This window comes from Cynocephalus volans, chromosome 10 (genome assembly GCF_027409185.1).
Source record: "Cynocephalus volans isolate mCynVol1 chromosome 10, mCynVol1.pri, whole genome shotgun sequence".
Lineage (NCBI taxonomy): Eukaryota > Metazoa > Chordata > Mammalia > Dermoptera > Cynocephalidae > Cynocephalus > Cynocephalus volans.
In genome coordinates, this window is record NC_084469.1 from 123,558,868 (window position 1) to 123,579,979 (window position 21,112).

The 21,112-nt window shown below is 40.4% G+C and overlaps 1 protein-coding gene across 3 annotated transcripts in view; it reads left to right on the forward strand.

Annotated features, from left to right (window-relative positions):
* Nucleotides 1-21,112, forward strand: part of ADAMTS18 (ADAM metallopeptidase with thrombospondin type 1 motif 18) — a 138,647-nt gene that overhangs the window by 40,701 nt on the left and 76,834 nt on the right. For 2 of the 3 annotated variants that reach the window (XM_063111914.1, XM_063111915.1), the window contains exon 4: nucleotides 19,154-19,436. In XM_063111914.1, the coding sequence (XP_062967984.1) occupies nucleotides 19,154-19,436 (283 nt within the window). Of the gene's footprint in view, nucleotides 1-19,153; nucleotides 19,441-21,112 lie in introns of those variants that run through there. The other variant, XM_063111916.1, reaches the window with a different exon arrangement.

Sequence of the window (21,112 nt, forward strand, 5' to 3'; positions counted from 1 at the left end):
GACACAGATTTCTAATGCCTAAGTTATATTTGTTTTCTCTTGAAATTTTCTTCTCCAGTAACACTAAAGACCAACATTTTTCTATGTCCCGGGTACTAGCAATATCTAATCCTCACACCAGCCCCAAATAAAGCTGGTTTTTTTTTTCATCTTTTAGATGAGAATACGAAGCTTAGAGAGGTTAAGAAACCTGAAAAATGTCACTTAGCTAGTGACCAGGATTTAAAACTGGGTCTAACTTTTCATCTGTTCCATGAGTGCTGGCTGTCTCCAGACCCTATTTACAGTAGAAATCCTTTGGAAGGGGGATCATTATCCTCCTCATTCCCACCCCACCAAATGCTGCTAAGAATGTATTCTAATGTGCAGTGATATCAAGTTTAATGAGTTCTGAGGGATGAATCTTTATAATAAAGTCGATCTTGAAAAACAAAATCATTATCCATCATGTTTACTTGAATTGAATGTCTCAGCCGCAATAATCTCATCAGACCACGTGCAAGGTTGGTTCATAGCCAGGACTGACTGAAAATGGTGCAAAGCTGGGCTGAGCAAATCCTGCTGGGTGGATATGGTCCCCATGCTTGGCTTATATTCATCAGATGGTATTTGAAGAAGGGGTGGACCTAAAAAGAACAAGAGTCACATTAGAGGCCACTGGGCAGTAATGATCCCAGCTCACAGAGGTGTTTTGTTTGTTTAGTGTCTTTGTCTGTCTGGGCTGCTATAAAAGATTATCATAAACTGGGAACTTGTAAACAACAGAAATTTATTTCTCATAGTTCTGGAGGCTGGAAGTCTGAGACCAGGGTGCCAGCATGGTCAGATTCTGGTGAGGGCCTGCCTCCTGGTTCATAGACTACCAACCTCTCTCTGTGTCTTCATATGATAGAAGGGGCAAGGCAGCTCTCTGTGACCTCTTTTATAAAGGCACTAATCCCTTCATCTGCCTTCATGACCTGACCACACCTCCAAAGGCCCCACCTCCTAATTTCACCACCTTGGTGATTAGGTTTCAACCTGTGAATTCTGGAAGAACAAAGACATTTAGAACATAGCGGCTGGTTTATATGCCAGCTCAGGGTTTAGAAGACTGTCCATTGGGTTGTTTGTGATCTCAGAGAAAGCAGTCTAGCCCCTGCTGGCTCCGACCTGTCTGGTTCCCTGTTTTGGGTGAATGCACCCCCCAGGCAGCCTTTCATTCTGAAACCCCTGCATTAGGCCTGTGGTAGAGTAGAGACTGTACTGAACTGAGTGAAATACCCAGGGGCTGCACATTGAGTTCTAGACAGAGTGTGGCCACTCTATGACCTGCAATGAGTCACATCCTGCTCTGGACATCCATTTTCACCTTCATGGTGGCCATCTTGTCACTGAGAGCCCTTTCAGTTTTAAAGTGCTTTACATACTATTCATAAAAATGTGGCTGACTTTTGGTGAAATCATGATCTGCACATTATCCTTTTGATGGTATCCACTGATCCCTGATTCTAGGTTTGTTTTTTTTTTTTAACTTCTTTAATGACCCTCATTTCCTGCTCTTTTAGATACCATGAGCTTTCCAGACTAAGTTCCCCTGCCAGCCCACTCATCAAGTCAGCCTAGAAAAGGTTTTGATAGTTGCGATGTGTACCTTCTGATTAAACTTAATAGTAAATGAAGTGAATTGGAATTGTGTCAAAAGGATGTCATTTTAGTACTTGATATTTTTGCATGGGAGTCTGCCATCTAGGATGTAAATTCCATTCATTCAAGCACTATTCATGGTTGCTCACTCGATGCCAGAAACTGGGTGAGGCACCAGGAATGCGGCAATAAGCAAAATGATTCGGCTGCCCTCCTGGAGCCTACACTCGAGTGGGAGGAGATGGAGCATAAGCAAAAGCATTTATAATCTGTTGGGGTTAAGTGTTATGAGGAAAAGTAAAGTGGGGAGTGGTGGGGTGGGAATTTCACGCAGGGTGTTCAGGGAAGTTCTTGCTGAGAGTGACATGTGAGCAGGAGGAAATGAGGGTGTGAGCCAAGCAGGGGAAAGTGTTCTGGGTAGAATAAACAGGACTTGCAAAGGCCCCACCCAGGAGGGGTGCATCAGGATCAGCGTCAGTTACTGAGGGATGCGCATTAGGAAATGACACCTACAAATAAGGGTGAGTTCAGGTCATGCAAATCATAAAATTAACTGGACACCCCAAGTAGCTGTGATGGAGACCTTCAGATTTTACTCTGAGATGGACAGGAGTGGTCCAAGGGTTTCCCTCTTCTAAGACACCTTTCCGAAGAGTGACTTCACTTGACCATGACTGCTGCAGCCTTTCCCATAACATTACCAGTCATGCCTGGCACAGAGCATGTGGTCAACAATTTGATTTAATGATTCTCATCATCTTATGCAATTTCCTGTGAAATGACTGGGCATCTCCAATATGAGAGGGGTTGTGTTTCTGATACTGAACTTTCTGTGAACGTGGATAGTCATTGGAATGTTTTTTTTTTTTTTTTTTTTTTGGTTAATAGCTGTATAAATTATATTTCTTAAAGTCAGGGCACCTCTGTCCAGTTCACCAAGCCTCCTTCTTCTCATGAGAAGAGCCCTGCATGAGATTCTTTGGAAACTGAGAAAGTGAAGTATTGTTTGGTCTGAAATGAACTCCTGGATCCCCTTGCCTGCACCTGCGTGAGGAAAACAATATCTTTTTTTCTCTTCAACTTGAAGCCAAATAGAGGTGTAGTTTTTGTTATTGTTTTCAGATATTATAATACTATTATTTCTAACACCAGCAGATTATAGGTTGTTCCTAAAGCTCTTCGCAGTTATTAAAAGGGAGATTGACTCTTCCTTCTCCTGGCCATTGGTACGGTGTCAGGAACACCCAAATCACTACTTGTCACTTGACGTTACTAGGTCGCAGCTTGTTTGCCACCAGCCTCCTTTAGTCTTATATCAGACTAAGGAATTATAAAAGCTTGGTTTCTGAGTGTGCTACATTTCTTTTTCAAAGTATTTATGCATTTAATTCATGCTTATACGTGAATAGAGATTCCTCTTTTTAGAAGTGACTTGTTGTCTTTTAGATTAAAAAGGAAACCAAAATGTAAATGCGTGGGGTCGTTGGACAATTTATCGGATAAAGTTGATGGAAGAATGGTGGCGTGATATGTGGCAGAATCACCAATGTGTTTGGTGTTAATTTGATGCAGCACTGTCCAATAAACTTTCTCCTCTGTCCAACATGGTAGACACTAGCCATATGTGGCTACCGAGCACTTGAAATGTGGCTAGTGTGATGGAGGTGCACTGGGTTTTTAATTTTATTTCATTTTAATGAATTAAATTTAAGTAGCCACATGTGAGTATTGGCTGCTGTACTGGACAGTGCAGACTTGATGTGTTGAAGGGGATGTCTTCAGGAAGTTAGCAGGTGATTTTTCATGGGTGATAAAAAATGAAACCGAAGGCTGCTTTCGTCTTTGATCTATCCAGTTGCCTACAAAAGAGATCTGAGTACCCTCCACTTCTCTACCCATTATCAGTAACGAGACACTTGTAAATCTCTGCTCTTTTAAGAATTTGTTTACTCCACCTTTCCCATCATTGCTTGGTCTCCACTGCCATTATCTCTTGCAGAAACCCAGGCAGCAGCTTCTGATGGATTTCCCAGCCCCAATTCCTGTCTTCCTTTTAATCCGTCCTCTACATTGCAGCCACAGCTACTCTCCTCCTTAAAAATTCCTGATGAGTCCACATTTTTCTCAGGATAAATCTCCAAGTCCTTAGCTTTAGTGAACATAGCGGCTTTTATTGGTATCATTCCAAGTCGTAGAATTCTTGCTGTTTCAATGTCAGCTGAGTGTACGCTTTACTAATAATGTTATTTTTATCTTGAATCATACATGGGTGCACATTATCTTTTTCACATTTAGGGGTTCTGAAAGTCTGCCACTTTCCACTCCCAGCAGCATGTGCATGCCACTGCTCATACCCGCTCTACGCTTGAAAAATCAAACAGCTGCAGGCAGCTGAGGCCCCCTTTCTCTTTCACCTCTGGCTCTTCACCTGCAGTTCCTTCCCCCACCCCCTTTTCGTTCTGCCTGGCTCACTCTAGCCTCTTTAGGGACTGAGCTTAGATATCCCTTCTTCTAAGAAAACTTTCCAGGAATTTGTTAGGGGCCCTTTTGTGGCCTCCCAAGCTCCTGGGTGTTGGGCGTAAGGAGGAAGGGAATTGTCTTGGGATGTCTGTGTAGCTGTTGGTCTCCCCTGGTCAGAATCTGAACACCCTGAGGAAAGTGGACAGCCATGTATCATTTCTCATCCCCAGGGCCTATGCAAGTACCTAGCCCATTATAAATACTCCATATTCACTGAATAAATTAATCTGACACATGTCGTCACACACTATCATGAAAGGAGTTTCCCAGACTACACTGCCCCCCCCACCAAAAAAATTAGTAACTAACAAAATAAAAGCAAACCTTTCATATCGACTGCAATCTTTCATATCTTTAGTGGTACCAAATAATGCAAAGGTGGGCTACTCAGGCTTTTATTTGTTGGCGAATCCCATTTCTGATTCTCCACCTAGTAATATCTTCATTGACTGCTGCCAGAAGCTGATATCTTGTCACAAAAGCACCATTTGGACATTATTCATTCAATTAACAAATGCTTTTTCAGTATCTGTTGTGCATCAAGCAGTACTCTTGGTGCCGTGAGGTTGGGTATGAAAAACTGGACTAGAACAACAAGTTCCCTCCTCTCTGCTACCTGGAAAGCTAGAGAGGGAAGATAACAGCCAGTCAGTCAAGAAACATGGTATTTTTAGATAGCAAAATAGCAAATAAAGCAGGCCAAGTAGACACTTAACTGTGTGGCAGGCATATATTATAGGTTTTAAGTGGCTTATGTATATTAATGTCCTTAATGCCCAGATCAAGTCTGTATCCTTCACTTACCCCCATTTTACGTTAAGGAAACTGAGAGACAGAGAGTAATTAGCCCAGGGTCACAAGGCTTACATGCACTGGAGTCAGGATTTGAACCCAGACATTTGGTTCCAGTCTGTGGCATGACCACAATGCTGTCTGAAATTTGGATTTAATAAGGAGTGTTTTTGATTAGATGGTCAGGAAAGAGCTTTCTAAGTAGATGAGTCGAGCCTGGAAGAGAACACAGGGTCTATAATGTTTCTACTAGAGAAAGCCAGAAACAGGTTTAGCAAGTTTAAGAAGAAGGAAAAGCCTGTTTACCTAGGAAGCAATAAAGATGGGGGCTGGGGGTGGGCATAGCAGTGAGAGAGAAAGCCAGAGAGAATACAGGAGCAGGCATCACAGTTTTCATTCAAGCTGTGTAGATGAGCCTGCAGAGTCCGAACTAGAGCAGCCGCCATCAGTTAAACAAACAAATTACTGGATGGGAAAGGCCCGGTTTTACTCACAGTCTTGGTGGTTGATGGACAAATGTAAGATATTGGCTTCATCTCAGTTCACATGTTATCTTAGCTATGCTTGGAGAATCAAATAAAACTTTTTTTTTTTTTTTTTGGCAGAAGTTAAAGACTCAACATCCTGCTGCTGACTTTCTCAATGTGATCATGGTAAGCTGCTGATACGCAGCCTGTAATCAGCCCTGTAAAGGAAAGACATGACAGCAGAAGCAATTCACTTTACAGTGCTTTACATTAAAGTAAAAGAATAGGTTATGCAGTTACTTGCAGTGTATGAGGCACAAGCCCCTGTGTTATGGACAGAGCTGCCTTTGTGTGCATGCTATTTAGTGCATTTTGAGATTGCTTCCAAGAATCTAGTTGTCTGTTTTTATTTTTAACATAAAAGCCTCGACACACTTGGTTTATTGAAATACAATTTATCCCATCACAATGGCGACCTGAGCCATCTTACATTTTGAAATGCAAAAGCTGATCCATGACAGATTGATAGGTAACTATCCGACATGAGATGGAAATGAGCCAGAGTTTGGCAGGAAAGCCACCTGTCTTCCTGCCACACTGTGCTTGTAGCAGAAAGAGAAGTTACATGACAGTTGAGTGAGCCATGGAAATCAATAAGAGGATGAGGAAAAACTTGGAAATCAGTGCACATACTCAACAAATCCCTCTGTTATATGTTCGCGAGTTAACATCATAGGTGTTTGCCTAACATCCTCTTTTTTATATCCTTCTGGAGCTGAATCTGGACCGAACATATTCATTTAATTGAATGCAAATGGCCTTTTGCTATTTTTGCCCCCAGGCTCCTCTCCTTCATCCCCAGCATCTGATTGGAGTGGCGATTTAGATGCTGTAGAAGGCAAGTGAAAACAGACAGCAAAGAGAAAACATTTACCCATTTGCAGGCTTCTGTGGTTTGTTTCTGCATGAAGGCACCAAGAATTTGCAAACTCACAGACTTCACAAGGTTACATAAACTGTGCTTCTATTCCAGCCTTCTAAGAAAGCTGTGTTTATCTACCTGCCTTGTGGTACCCATGACTGTTCATTCATTGATCTCTTAATATGTGTCCTTTATCAAACAATGTACTTTCCAGGCATACATCCATACTTACATATACATATACACAAACATACATTTACATCTATATATATCTATATGTATATATGAGGGTTCTTCAAAAAGTTCATACAAAGATTTGTATTATATTTTAATTCTATTTTTCTATGACTTTTTGAAGTGCTTTCAATTTCCAGGTACTACTAAAAAGAGAATTCTGTGTCATTCTCATTTTACAGATCACAAAGCCAAGGTCAAGGGAGGTTATGCAAATGGTCCAAAGTTACAAGGATTTTAAGTAATGGAGCTAGAGTTTGAATCTAGGTCCAGACACAAAATCCTAGTTCTTTTTCCCTCTGCTCAGTATAGACTCTCCATACACACCCCAACATATTTTTTCTTTAATAATTACATTTACATGTGGCATATCTGTGGAGTTAGCTTTGGGCCAGGTGATCTGGCAGATATAAAAGAAGGAAAAAGAAATGCCTCAGCTAGCAAGGCATGACTGGTACATAAGAAATGCATCAAATATGAATGAATTAGGTCAAGGCCACAAAGTCAAATGTCCACAGGCACCAGACTAGCCTGTGTACTGTGGGATGTGTGAGGGGTGGGGACTTCAGTAAGCTGGAGAGCTTATGCTACATCCTTATGGGGCAGCTGGTCCTTAGCTGCTGCCTTGTAGTTGTACATACAAAACAGAATTTCCAGCCTCTCTTGGAAAATTGGATAACGTGACAATATTTGATTCAAATTCCTACATGGAAAAAAATTGTTAACACAGATAGGAACAAGCAAAACCTACCAAGGACCAGGTTGGGCCACAAACACTTTTATTGCTAAGTGTGCATCAGGCTCTCAAGGGAGCTTGCTGTCTTGTGCAGAAATTATATTTTGCACTTGTATTTTGCAAGTGAAAGAAGAATAGAATTTCAGGTGTGGAAAGGCCCTTAAATCATCAAGTTCAATCTTCATTAAGTAGATAAGAAAACTGAATGCTATGCAAAAGATGTTCTGCTACTAATCACTTACAAGACTTTGGACCATTCTTTGTTCTCCCTGAATCTCATTTTATTTCTCTAAAATCACAGGGATGGACTACACAATTGCTAACATCCCACAATCCTATGATTATTTTCCTTGGTTTTACCTTAAGGCAGGGGGTTAGGACAGACAGGAGAAGATAAATAGCCGAGGAGAATCAGGACCAGCCGTTTCCATCATGGTGGTCATCTCTGGCTCTTCCACACCACCCCTGAGAAAGCTTGGGAAGCCCAGCCAATCACCCAGACCCTGAGTGCAGCTGCCCAATGGGTTGATGCCACGTGGTGCACTTCATCACATCCGTAACAGCTCCAGCTGTCTGCTTCACAAATGAGTGCTGTCAGTCCCAAGGGAGGCAGGGCAGGGTGGGGTGGGAGCTTGACATACCCATCACCATTGCAGAAACAACTGAAAACAGATGTCTTTCTCGTGGTGTGCATCAGCAGGCATTTTATTCCAAAAATAATTTCTCCACTATCTTGCAAATATACCAGACACTGTTTATGCAGCTCCAGCTGAGTTTCAGGACGTGTATCAACTGTTCCTTCTTGGAAAGTCAATATTTTCAGCAAACATGTATTGAGGATCAACTATGTAAATTCCTCACTATCCAAACTTAGAAATCAAATAAGTTTGAATAGTGAGACTTTACATAGCAAGGGGTATTAATTATTGATTGTCAGTTAGCAAGGAGTTAGAGTTTTGGTAGCAAGGGATACTAATCATATCAAAATATGTATCTGAATTGATTTGGTATTGGCAGTTTAGATTTTAATACTTGAATGCCTGTGTCTGTAACAAGTTCTTTAAAGCAAAAATGGCATAGTAAGAGTTGATAAACTGGATTTTAGGTTATGTGTGCTCATTATATAAATTTCTATTCTTGTCAAAATTTTTGTCATATTTCACAATAATGCCAGCCAGAACATAAAGTGTTAAATTAGTACATTCTTCACTGCTACAAGAGGCAGACAATCCCTACAACTTGGGTGCCAGCCAGAGTTTTCTATAACATAAATTGGTTCTTATGGCTTTTCCCTTATTCGTTCTTTTCTGCACAAGAGTTCAATACTATCTTTGGAGGTGGTCTGCCCCAACTTTGTACTCTCACAGAATTTTGTATATCCCCTCATTCATTCAGCATGATTTGAATGTCACACCAAAGCTTTCTAAATCCTAACAGCACAAAGTCAAATACAACATTATCTCTGCTTTGCTAGTGATTAACAATACAAGGAAAGAAGGAAAAACCAGAGAAATAATAGCCCCTTTGATAAGTGCTGTGATAAAATGCAAGACAGTATAGAAGCCTATGGGAGGGGTGTGTAAGTCAGAATGATGTATTGAGAAAGGGATATAATACATCTGTTAATTGCTTATGTTTGTCTCCCGTAGTAGAAGAGTTCCTTAAGTGCAGACATCAAAGTCTTGCTTGTTTTTATGTCTCCCTTAGCACCAAGCATGTTACCTTATTTGTAGTTTATTAATTAATTCCACAAATATTTACAGAGCATTTACTGTGTGCCAGACATTGGATATATAAAAATTAGCAAGATAGACACAAATCCCAGCCTTTATGGAGCTATAGGAGTGATGGACAATAAAGACAGAAGTTACATGATGGACCAGCAAGTAATGATAGGGTCTGTTACAGAAAAATAAAGCTGACTGAGATGGAAAAATTATAAGGTTTTCTTTGTTTTGATAGGGTGGTCTGAAGAGGTGATCTTTGGGCAAAAACCCAAACAAAACAGCAAATGCAAAGATTCTGAGATGGGAGCTGGGCTTTCCTGTTTATAAAACAGTGATGGTACAGTGTAGCTGGAGAGAGGAGGAAGATGGTAGAGCAGATACTGGAGGCTGAATTTGAATTGGGCTGAACCACAAAGTGGCTTGAAATCCCTATCTCCTGGTTGAGAATTCATCTTGTGGTAATAGACAATGAAGGTTACTTGTTCAAAGTGATACTTTGGAAAAACACCTCTGGAGCAAGAGAATAGAGATTATCCACAGAGAGCTGAGATAGAGAGGAAACCACTGCTTTATCCTAGGGCAATACATGACTAAACTGGAATGAGCACATGGGAAAGGACAGAGGCAGGAGCTCAAGAGATCAATTGTACACTGAAATTTGTCAGTGTTCCACGTAAATGCCACAATCAGCAGGGAATTGGAGGTGGGGAGCACAAACACAACTTAGATGGATGTGAGGCAGGACCATCTCCTCCCAGACATTCAGGACTTCCTTTCCCAAGGACGATGACGTGTGAAGAAGGAGGATGTTATATGCAGACACATCACCAAAGTCTGGAATGATCCAGAGGGAAAGGCAGGCTTCAAGGTCCCATGTGGAGTTCATGGAAAGTCTGGTTTCCATTAAACTGAGACATGCTAGCTATCTTCTTGGTCATTAACAATTAACCAACAGTCGTTATGACAGTCATGTGTTTCCCAAATGACATTTTTCAGCTTCCTTTGAGATGATCAGATTCTCAAAAGAAGACTGGAGCAAAGAGGATTCTGTGACACAGGCTGTCAAACAGCTCCCTCCTTAGTCTTCCTTAGATGAGAAAGTCTTCATGACCAAACTACTTGTAAAGGTCATGCATCTTTGATATCTGTCCTACTCGTTGATTGTCAGGATGTAGTTGGCTGCCTGAGGGCTGGGAAGATGTGGTTTCTCTTCCTTATTATTCTGTGTACACAACTCTCAGAGATGTGTGGAATACCCCAGGCAGAGTAGTCCAGTCCACCCTGAAAGTACTGAGATCACACTAGAAGGGAGAAAACGAGAACACTGCAGGTAAAGTCTGAACCAGATTAGTAGTGACCAGTAAGGCCATATTCCAAAGAACAATTGATTCAGGTATCTCCGGAACCATAGAGAAGCTTTCTCAATGTCACCATTCTGCATGGTGACATTCCTTTTTATATCTTTTGGTATGAAAATTTAGAGGGGAAGCCAAAAGGCTGATCCTCTGATTTCAATGCCACTTGACCTCAGCCTTTATTTCTGAGAAAGACCTGCATTTCCTTGTGTCTGTGTCCTTCTGATCAATCTGAAGTGGTTGAAGAAACTGCAGAAGTGGTGGTAAGCTAGCATCAGCAGGATGCCAGGCCAGAAGTGACTTGTTCTTGAAGAGTCATTCCTTAAGAGCCTCTTATTTCAACTGCCACCCCCCACTCAAAGTCCTATCTTCTCTGGAACCTCTCCTGAAACCTAATAAGACATGTGTTTAAGAGTGAGGGAAGACTGTGTCGGCAGACAGCTCTGAGATGCAGAGGAGTTAATGAAAGTACCCATCAACTAGAATTATCATGAGAGTCAGTTGAGATTTTGCAGATAAAATGCTTTGTGCAGTGTCTGGTACATAGAAAACACTGAATTGTTCCTTCAGGTGGTGCATGTAGTAAAGGAAGGTAGGAAGAAGGGGAGGGACTCATCAGTATCTATTGATCATGATTAAGCCATTTGGATGAATTTATACATGTTGAAACATAGGTTGGGACTGCGTATAAACTATATGCATTTATGAGCATTTATGCATTTACTATTTTGAAATTAATATAAAAATTTTATATCTAAATGTAATATCTTAATATGGCAAACATATCAACCATTTTGCTATTAATACGTAGTTTAAAAAAATAAAAAGAGTTCTTAGAAGTATACATGCTTTCTGAGAATGAGCACAGGCATACCTTGGACAGAATCTGCTTACACCTCCCAAGCCAATGTTGAGTTGTGAACCACTGTATTCTGGTCTCACAGGATTTGAGCTGTGGAAGTCTTTAAGTGTTTATTTCAATAGAAATATTATTAATTAGCTAAATAAATTTCATCAATATGTTATTGATATTTATTAAGAGCAGCTAGAATGACATAATCTATACCAGTGCAGATGGTTATAGTTTAAGTGCTTTGAAGAAATAGGCTGAATCTGTTCATCTTTGTGTCAACAGCATAAACCATTGCATATGGTCAAACCCATGTTAGTTAATATCATTCTGGAGCCCAATTTGATTAGTGTAAGTGAAAGGAAAGGATGATTCATTTTGAGTCTACTGGAGTATTTGATGTCGCTGAACATTCCAGGTGAGGGAAGAGAGGAAACCCAAACCCTTCTGAGGACTTGTGCAGCAAGATTTTTGGACCTTTTTTCTATTCCATCAGTATGACTTAGAAAGCCATGGAACTGAGAGTGCATGGAGACTCCACCTGCCTAGCTGAGGTCAAGAATCACCTGGGTAAATCAGCTTTGTTTAGTGATGCAGGTGAATGAACTATGGGCTGAGAGCTCAGTGAGCATCTTTGGAATGGCCTTGGAGTGCTCAAGTGTTTGCTTGGGGTGGGGGTGTCCCATCTAAACAGATAACTTGAGAGTTCTAGTCCAAGATCGTGGTCCATCCTGCCATATGCTCCAGAAAGTCCACTTTGCTTGGTTTCTTTAAGGCTGGTCAAAAGCATCCCTTTCTCTGTGATGCTAGCCCAACCAAAAAGAGACATGCAGGAGGATAAGAAATTGGGTCTTCAGAATGGACTAAGGCTGAATTTAAACATTTGAACCCATGAATGTTATAGATGTGAAGTTAATGATCCCGAAACAGGATATATAAGTCACGTAAGAGATCAGCCTAGCAATTTCCTTTCCACCCGTCACCTGTCTTTCCCATCGCCACCAAAACAAACCAATCAAAACTAAAACCTAGAATCCCTGGATTGAGCAACTCTCCAAGGTAGAAAAATTTATAATTTCTCCTGTCTTCTCCTGTCTTTAAATATCTTACACTTACAAGAATTTCATCATTGTGTCTCTTTTCAGATCTTCAAGCCTTGCTTAGTCCTTTCATTGTTTTTCTCAAAAAAACTGAAAGAATGTTTACACCATTCCCCCAAATTTCCCCAATTGAAGGGAATAATTATGATATAAATGCACTATTAGAAAAAGACCCGATTTCTCTACTTTGTTCCTTCAAATAAGCAACTATAATAACTATAACAATAATAAATATGTTTTGAGTGTTATCTCTGTGCCAAGCACTGTTTCTAATGCTTTAAAAAATACTAACTCATTTAATCCTCTAAAAATTCCCTAAGGGAAGTACTATCATTATTCCCATTTTACAGATCAGAGACCTGAGTGTCAGGATTAGAAACTTCCCAGGTAGATAAGGGAAGGATGAAATAACACTTCAGCATTAAAGCATTGAAAACACTGTCGAAGGCTCTTATTAGCTTCGTGTTCCTCCCTCTTACCAGGCTGTGATGAGCAATTGTGGAATATCGACAGTATATGATTAAATGTGGATTGACTGTTTCTGACAGTTTTTTGGAGGAACATTAGTGTATATATGAATCTGGAAAACGTAAATCTTCATCTAAATTGTATTGGTATAGTGAGTTCCACTGATGGTAATATTGATATCAAGGAATAGATGGAAAATGCCAGATCTTTGTTGAAATATACATTTTGTTTTTTTCTTCAAAAGCATAAGAGATGTTTTCCCTTTGACAGTAACAGGGAATCTTGAATATGCATTCTTTTTCAAAGTGCCTGTCCATGTTTGAGGACCTGCCCAAGCTGTGTATTAAACCATCTCTGATGTGCAGATGCAGGTGGAAAAAAATTCTATTTTGGTTTCTTAGAATTATGTACTTTGTAGAGAACTGAGGATGTTATCAGTGTTCGTCTGCACTCAGGGCATAATAGCAGATTTCGTCTCCTCAGCCTGATCAGTGATCCAAATTGTTCTCACCTGGGACTTAGTAAACAGTTTTTGATATACTCTCAAGGTCCTGATTTTCTTTTTGAAAGTCACTATGGCTCTATTTTTCTATGCTAACGTTTACTGAGAAGTTCATAACTTAGCACAGCTCCTGACAGATATTCACTTATTTAATCTTTGAAAATCACGCATTTGAAATTCTTCTATTCCCATTTCACATGGGGAAAAAGTAAAAAAGCATACAGAAGTTCAGAAGGCTTGAGCCCAGCCACCAAGCAGAAAAGCTCAAATTTTATCTTTAAACTGCTTCGTTTTTCCAGCTCTCCCACCCCCAACCCCTGGGCCATGGATTTCTCTTTCATATTGACTACATTTCCTTGAGCCTTTCACTAATTCTGGACTGAGATTTCCCGTTTGGGGTATCCTCATCCATGTTAGGAAACAAACCAATTATTTATTCTTTGGTGCTATTGTTTGGATAAAATAACATTTTTTAAAAAAGAATGTGACATCTTGACCAAAGAAACAGCATTTTTTTTTTAGTTATTGCAGATAGGTTAAAAATTTTAAAGTGGGCTGGCCAGTTGCTCCGTTGGTAGAGCACAGTGTTATAACATCAAGACCAAGGGTTCGGATCTCCATACCGGCCAGCTACCAAAAACAAAACAAAAAAAATTGAAGACCACAATACAGTCATCTCTTGGTATCCATCGGGCATTGTTTCCAGGATCTCCCTCGGATACTAAAACCCTTGGATGCTCAAGTCCCTGATATAAAATAGGGTAGTATTTGCGTATAACTATGCACATCCTCCCGTATACTTTAAATCATCTTTAGATTACTTATAATACCTAATACAATGTAAATGCTATGTAAATTGTTGTCATACTCTATTGTTTAGGGTATAATGACAAGAATAAAAATCTGTACATGTTCAGTACAGATGCAACTTTTTTTCCAAATTTTAAAAAAATTTATTAAAAATATTTTAACATTTACTTGTATATAATTGTGTGGTACAGTGTGTTGTTTCAATACATGCATATACTGCACAGTGATTCACTTAGGGTAGATAGCATAAGCATAGTTTTATACACATTAGTCCACCACAAATATTTTTGATCTATGGTTGGTTGAATCCACAGATGCAGAACACGTGGATATAGAGAGCTGACTGTATATATCTTTTCCAATATTTTTCCAGTCAGCCTGCTGGGGGCTACTTTGTTGTGTTTGTCAATTAATCTTTCCTAAAAATAAAAATAGAAGAATAATACTGCTCATAGGGCTTTTATTATTATTTTTATTTCAAAATACTTCTTTTAGATTCACTTATATTATCCCATTTGAAGTTCTGGTTCAATTGCAGCAAACATCATTAGTCCATTAAGTCTTTCACTTTTTGAATATTTAATAGGTATAAGTGCTGGGATACATGTCGTTAAGACATGGCCCCTGCCTTCAGGGAGCTTATAGGATCCTAATTTGTATTGATCTTTAAGGAAGTTCACATTGTATTTTCTTAAATGAATTGTGCAATCATACCACCACTGAAGTTGTCAAATATTTCTGGAATCTGTAGTCTCCCTTTTTCTGTTAAATCTAAAGCCTTTAATGAAATTGAAACATGACCTAAAGGGAGGATATTTTAAAGAAAAATTTGGGGACATTTCATGAAATGTGATTTGTACCTGATGTGAGCCTTTTGAGAATTATTGTGGCCATTGAAATCTAAAATAGGAAACAACTTCTATTAAATAAAACTTATGTTTATCTCCCCTTTTAAAGTATAAAAATGTAAAATATTGGAATAGATTATTGATTCTTGGTCATTATCCATTTAGTTTTTAAGTTTAGCAGCCATCTTTAAAACTGGAAAAGATGGAACAGTTTGAGTGTGGGAAGAATCATGTGAGCCGGCCCTTCAGCACAGAGTCCAGTAGGGGGCGCAACTCAGTTCTCCTCTGGCTCCCTTTATCTATTAAGGAAAAGGGGCGCCCAGGGTGGAGATATGGGGCAGTTCTTTCACCATCATCACCTTATGGCACCCACATCTCAGTGGACTTGGGGTCTTTCCTTCCTTCTCCTCTAGGAGAAGCTTCAGGGTGTCTTCCCACTTCATCCCCTTCTTAGCAGGCCACTGGGTGCTTTCTTTTCACTCTCATAAGCTTTCTCCCTCTTAGTTCTGAGATGTCAGTCTCTGACTTCCATCTATGCTTCTCCTGAGTGAACCAGAAAGGGACTTCTAGTCTCAATGAAAATGCCTGTCTTCAGAAACATGTTCCACGATCTCCCACTCTAAAATTAGTTCCTTCATTTTCTCACCCCTTCTGTTATTTTCTCTCACAGAACCTGCTCTTTTTCTTCATACTTCATAGAAAAGAATATTTCATTCCCATTTGTGATATTTACTTGTTAATCCTTGTTTTCCCCATTTACTTGGAAGCTACACGAGGTCTATCTTGTTTACTAATATTTAGCCAGAGCATCGCATGTGTTCAGTAACTCAGAATGCTTCAGACACTCTACCAATAAACAGGTGGCTCTTTTACATACACTAGGTTTTTATTTTTAAGTTATAAAATGTGTTTATTTGGTTAGATTGCAATGTTTCCCATCAAGCAAAACCAAAAAAATTTTTTTTCTTCCTTATATCTAACACTGTAAAATTCTTGTTTTGTTATAAAGAATTATTCTAGATTTTTGTCCTTGTCACTCTAAGCTGAAAGGTGGAAGGCTGTGTGATCCCACTGTGTTTGTCTCACTATAGGATGACCATTATATATTTTTTTCTATTACTTTCTCAATATAGAAGTTTTCAGTATGACTTTGAGTTGCCTACAGTTTTCAAGAAACAGGGAAAAAATAGAAAGCTTCCAAACTGGTTAGTCCAGTTAAAGCACTTAAGTGGCTTAAGCCTTCGATATTAGTTAAACCAGGTAAGGAAGTTAGTAAGACTGGAAGGCTTTCAAGGATAATTTACTATTTTTTTTCTTTCACTCCATCTATGGGGGACTGTAAATGATGACATTTTTCTGTATGTGGCTTGGAAGAGGGGAGGGCATGGCCTGGATGAGAGCCCCCCACCACCTGCTTGGGGATTGGGGGACTGAATTGTGAGGTTTAAAGAAGATATTACATGGACTGCTCTGGCTTCCATATAGAATGAGCTCATGTGTTTTATGATTTTGAACTTGTCACTTCCCAGCTCTGGCTTTCTCCTCTGTAAACTGAGGAGGATGTTGGCATGCCCTCGGCACCCCTCCACTCTGATAAATGTCTGTAGTCTAAGAAACAAATATTTATTGGTGGATTATATGTGGCCTGTGCCAGAGATTCCTACCTGCTGCATAGAGTGTGCATTAAAATTTTATGTCAAGAGTAATGGGGAGAGAGTTTTGTTTGTCTCCTTCACTGAAGAGAGGCATAAAGCCAATAGACAGTGGCCTGAGATTATTTGGAAGGGGGAGAGGGTAGTTTTTGACAGGGTCATGAGTACAGCTTCTCTGGGGAGATGGTGTATAACCTGGGACATCAATGATGAGCAAAGCAAGCTGTGGGAGGAAGAAGATCGCAGGGGAAGGAGGTATGTGCAAACAGCATTTAGCGTGACAGAACTTAGTAGGCTCAAAAAGTGACAGCAGCATCCTGTTTAGAATGGTGTGGAGGAGAGAGCACAGACAAAGCTGGTGGGGTCTTCAGGGAGTAGATTATGCAGGGATTGTGGGCCAGGAAGAGATTGATACCAAAGTGCATGGAGCAGGTTTTTTTATGTCAGGCAAGGACTCTGGCTGATGTGGGGAGCCCATGCTGGTGAGGACAGATGAGATTTGGGAGACGAGACAGAAAGTGTCTGAATGAGAGACGAAAGCCTCCACCAGCACGACCTGCTCTAGATGTGGAAGGTAGGCTCCTCTGAGGGACATCCTGGAGATATGGGGACAGGATTTCTGGGATTGTGGGATTTTACTTTTTAATTTTTTTTATCTTGCCTGTTGATTCTCTTCTCCCATTATCTCCATGAGGACATGAATGAATTCACTTATTGTATGCCTTTTTTGTTTATGCCAATGCCTAGAGCAGGACCAGGTCCTTGGTGCTCAGCATGCACTTGGTGGATGAAGGAAAGCATCGGTCTTTGTGTCCATGCTCTGGATATCATGTCAGTACTCCAGCCCATGAGATGGTCTCTAAGAAGGCAGCAGACGTCCAAAGTGGCAGGAAAGTCAGGACCAAACCACACATTCTGGGGTTTCCTTTAAGAATGAGAAACTGAACCCTAACACAGGGCCAGTGTAAGCCCCAAGGACAATCCATCCAATGCCACTTGTTCGCCCCCCACGCCCCACTGATTGCCAGTTCCTCTGTATGTCATGGTAGCCTGCCCTTGCCCCAACACCCCACTTAGCATTTTGCACCTCACTTGAGGGTTTATGTGCATGTGTCTTCCCAGTAAACTAACTGCACGCTTCGTCTGTCTCCTGCACAGTGGTGTGCCTGGCATGGGCACCTGAGTGTCTGACACCTTGCTGGTGCTCAATGAATATTTGTTCATTGAATCACTCATCATCACCAGTCTTCTAAGTTGCTGAAATCTAGAGAATATAAAGCACTTCTCCAATGGTTATTTTATCTCCCCTTGTTAGGTGGTCAGGACAGGAATTCCCCCCATTTTGCACATGTAGAAGGGAAAGCCTAGAGTACTGGTTCACAAGCTTGTTTGTGCATTGTGATAGTCAGCTGGGCAGTTAAAAGTCACATGGACATGTGACATGATGCATTAGTCACATGGACAGAATTTTTCATTTTAATGCTATGGGATTCTGCCTGAGAGAGAGAGAGAGAGAGAAATAGAGAAAGAGACTGTGTGTGTGTGCGCGTGCGTGCACGTGTGTGTACGCGTGCGTGCACGTGTGTGTGCGTGTAAGAACCCCAGGTGATCCTAATATTCAGCAAAGTTTCAGAATTCTTGGCTTCTTTCAGTGTTTCTCAAACTGTAAAAGGCATACAAATCACTGGGGATCTTTATAAAATGCAGATTCTGATTCAGTAGGTTAGGGGGGAGACCCAAGATTATGCATTTGTAAGAAGCTCCCGAGTGAGGCCGAAGCTGCTGTCCACACTTCTGTAGCAGGGCCTGGGTATCAGGGAGCTCAGATATCCCGAGAAGCGTGGGTAGAGCACGTGCTGAAAGACAGGCAAGAGCACGTCACAGCTGCAGCGTCAGATACAAAGAGACACGTACTGTGCCATGAACTTGGACAACGAGACTGGGATCGGGTGGGCTTGCCTGAGTCCCCTCCTTCTTCTTGATTTAGCAGATATGCCTCTTTATGATAGTGCAGCTCCTCTGATTCCTGTGACCCCCTCTTAGAGATAATCACTCCTTCCTCTGCCATCCTCACGCCTCCTTTTATGTATTACTTAAGAAATCAAGATGGAATACATTTGTTTTTACCACCTACACCAAGAACTCCTGGGGGAGGGGAGGCTGTTTTTGTATTCATCCCTCTGTCCAGTGTCTGCCAGGTCATAAATCCACAGGCACCCAGGATGTCACCCGGCTCAGCCCTTCAGGCACAGACATCAAGATTGGCAGCCCAGCAGTTAGAAGCACTGCCTCCAGAGGCAGAGAACTCTGAGTGCCAAGACTAGCTTTCCTACTTGCTGTCTTGGCCTCGGTTCTCTCCTCTGTAGCATGGGGTGTTCATAATTGCACCTTGTAATGGAGCAGATAAAAATGAGGTGATACATGCCCAGCACTTAGCACAGTGCCTGTATGTGGGAAGTTGTCAAGAAACAATTGCTAAAAAATCAACCCCTGAGAAAGGGATGCGTGGAATTATGAACGTTTTCTTTGTGCTTGGCCTTTTAGTCAGGTCTCATAAGGACACGAAAAAATGAATTCCTCATCTCGCCATTACCTCAGCTGCTGGCCCAGGAACACAACTACAGTTCCCCTGGGGGCCACCATCCTCACGTACTGTACAAAAGGACAGCAGAGGAGAAAGTCCAGCGGTACCGTGGCTACCCCGGCTCCAGCCGGAACGCTCCTGGTCACTCCCCACGTCTCACTTTCCATGCATCTCAGAGCCAAGAAAGAGAGTATCACCACCGAAGGTTGCAAAAGCAGCATTTTTGTGGACGACGCAAGAAATGTATGTAAGGAAACTTTCTTGTTCTGTTCTCTGTGGGCCTCCACGGGTTTTCTTGAGTACCGTTGGGTGTGCGGACTTTGCAGGATAAAACGGGGCTATGCTGAGCATCTCCTGCAATTTATCTTGGAAAAAGACCAGTGATCATCTCTGTCAGGCAAAAGCTGGTGATGCATTCTTCTAGGTTAACTAGGAAAGAGTGAGATATGCTTTCTTTTTGCTCTTTTCATGTCTGCTACATTTAAGCTGCAGGTCCCAATCTTATCTTTGTTTCTGTCCTCTTGGGAAAAGTTCCCACAGTTCAAATGCCTAGGAGTGGTTGGGTGTCCTTTTGATAACATGAAGAAAAGACTTCCCAAGAAACAAGAATATTGGCACTTGAGGGGAGATGGCAGTGAAACACAGAGACCCTTGGACAGGGTTTGTGACCCAGGAACAAACTTCTGTGTTTTCTAGACCAGCAATGTCCAATAAAAAAAAAAAAAAAAAAAAAATGCAAGCCCCAAATATAATCTTAAATTTTCTAATAGCCACATTAAAAAAGGGTTTAAAAAATTAAATCAATTTTAATTTAATTTAACATTTTATTTAACCCAATATATACAAGATATTATGATCTCAATATGTAATCAATATAACAAATTATTAATGTGGGATTTTACATTCTTTTTTTCATATTAAGTTTTGGAAATTCAGCATTTATTTTATACTTACAGCACAATTTCAATTCAGATGATAAATTTTCATCAGAAATACTTTGTATTTAAATTTTATAAAATTTAAGGTTGAAAAAAGTAGATTTACATACTCAAGTTGTTCCAAACTTACTTAAAAGTTTTTCAATAACTGAATCAAGTGTTGCTATTTTAATTTAAATTAAATTAAATTAAAAATTTAATTCCTTCATTGCATCAGCCACATCTCAATGGCTCAGTAACCACAAATAGCAAGTGGGCACCGAGCTGGACAGCAAAGCCAGATGCGGGTTCTCTTGGAGAAGAGAAACTGGCATCACTGAGATATTAATCAGGAGCAGTAACGAAAGACAGTGTTTCTACTGTTTTAATTGGTTTTGGGTTTTTTGGTGTTGTTGAAATATTCTCATTAAGGAACATTCACTTAGCATGTATCTATAATAACAGTAGTACAGTGGTCCCCCCTTATGCTCAGGGGATATGTTCCAAGACCCCCAGTGCATGCCTGACACTGCAGATATACCAAACCCTGTATGTACTATGTGTTTTCCTATACATACATACCTCTGATAAAATTTAATTTGTAAATTATGCACAGTAAGAGATTAACAACAATAACTAAAAATGAAATAGAACAATTATAACAATATATTGCAATAAAATTTATGTGAGTGTGGCTTCTCTCTCTCTTTCTTAAAATATCTTATTGTTCTGTACTCAGCTATTTTCAGACCATGGGTGACTGATGAAAACAAAACTGCAAATAAGGGGGGACTATGGTATTAATAATAGTCATGAGATTTATAGTGCTGAGAATACATATAGTGGTGATGATATCAAAGTGGATCTTTAGAGCAGCCTTATGAATGCGTATCATACTCTGCATGGATGAGAAAACCGAGACTCAGGGTCAAAGGGCTGATAAGTGGCCAACCCGAGTTTTTAAAATCTAACTCTACGTGATCTTTTAATTTCACTCTGTGG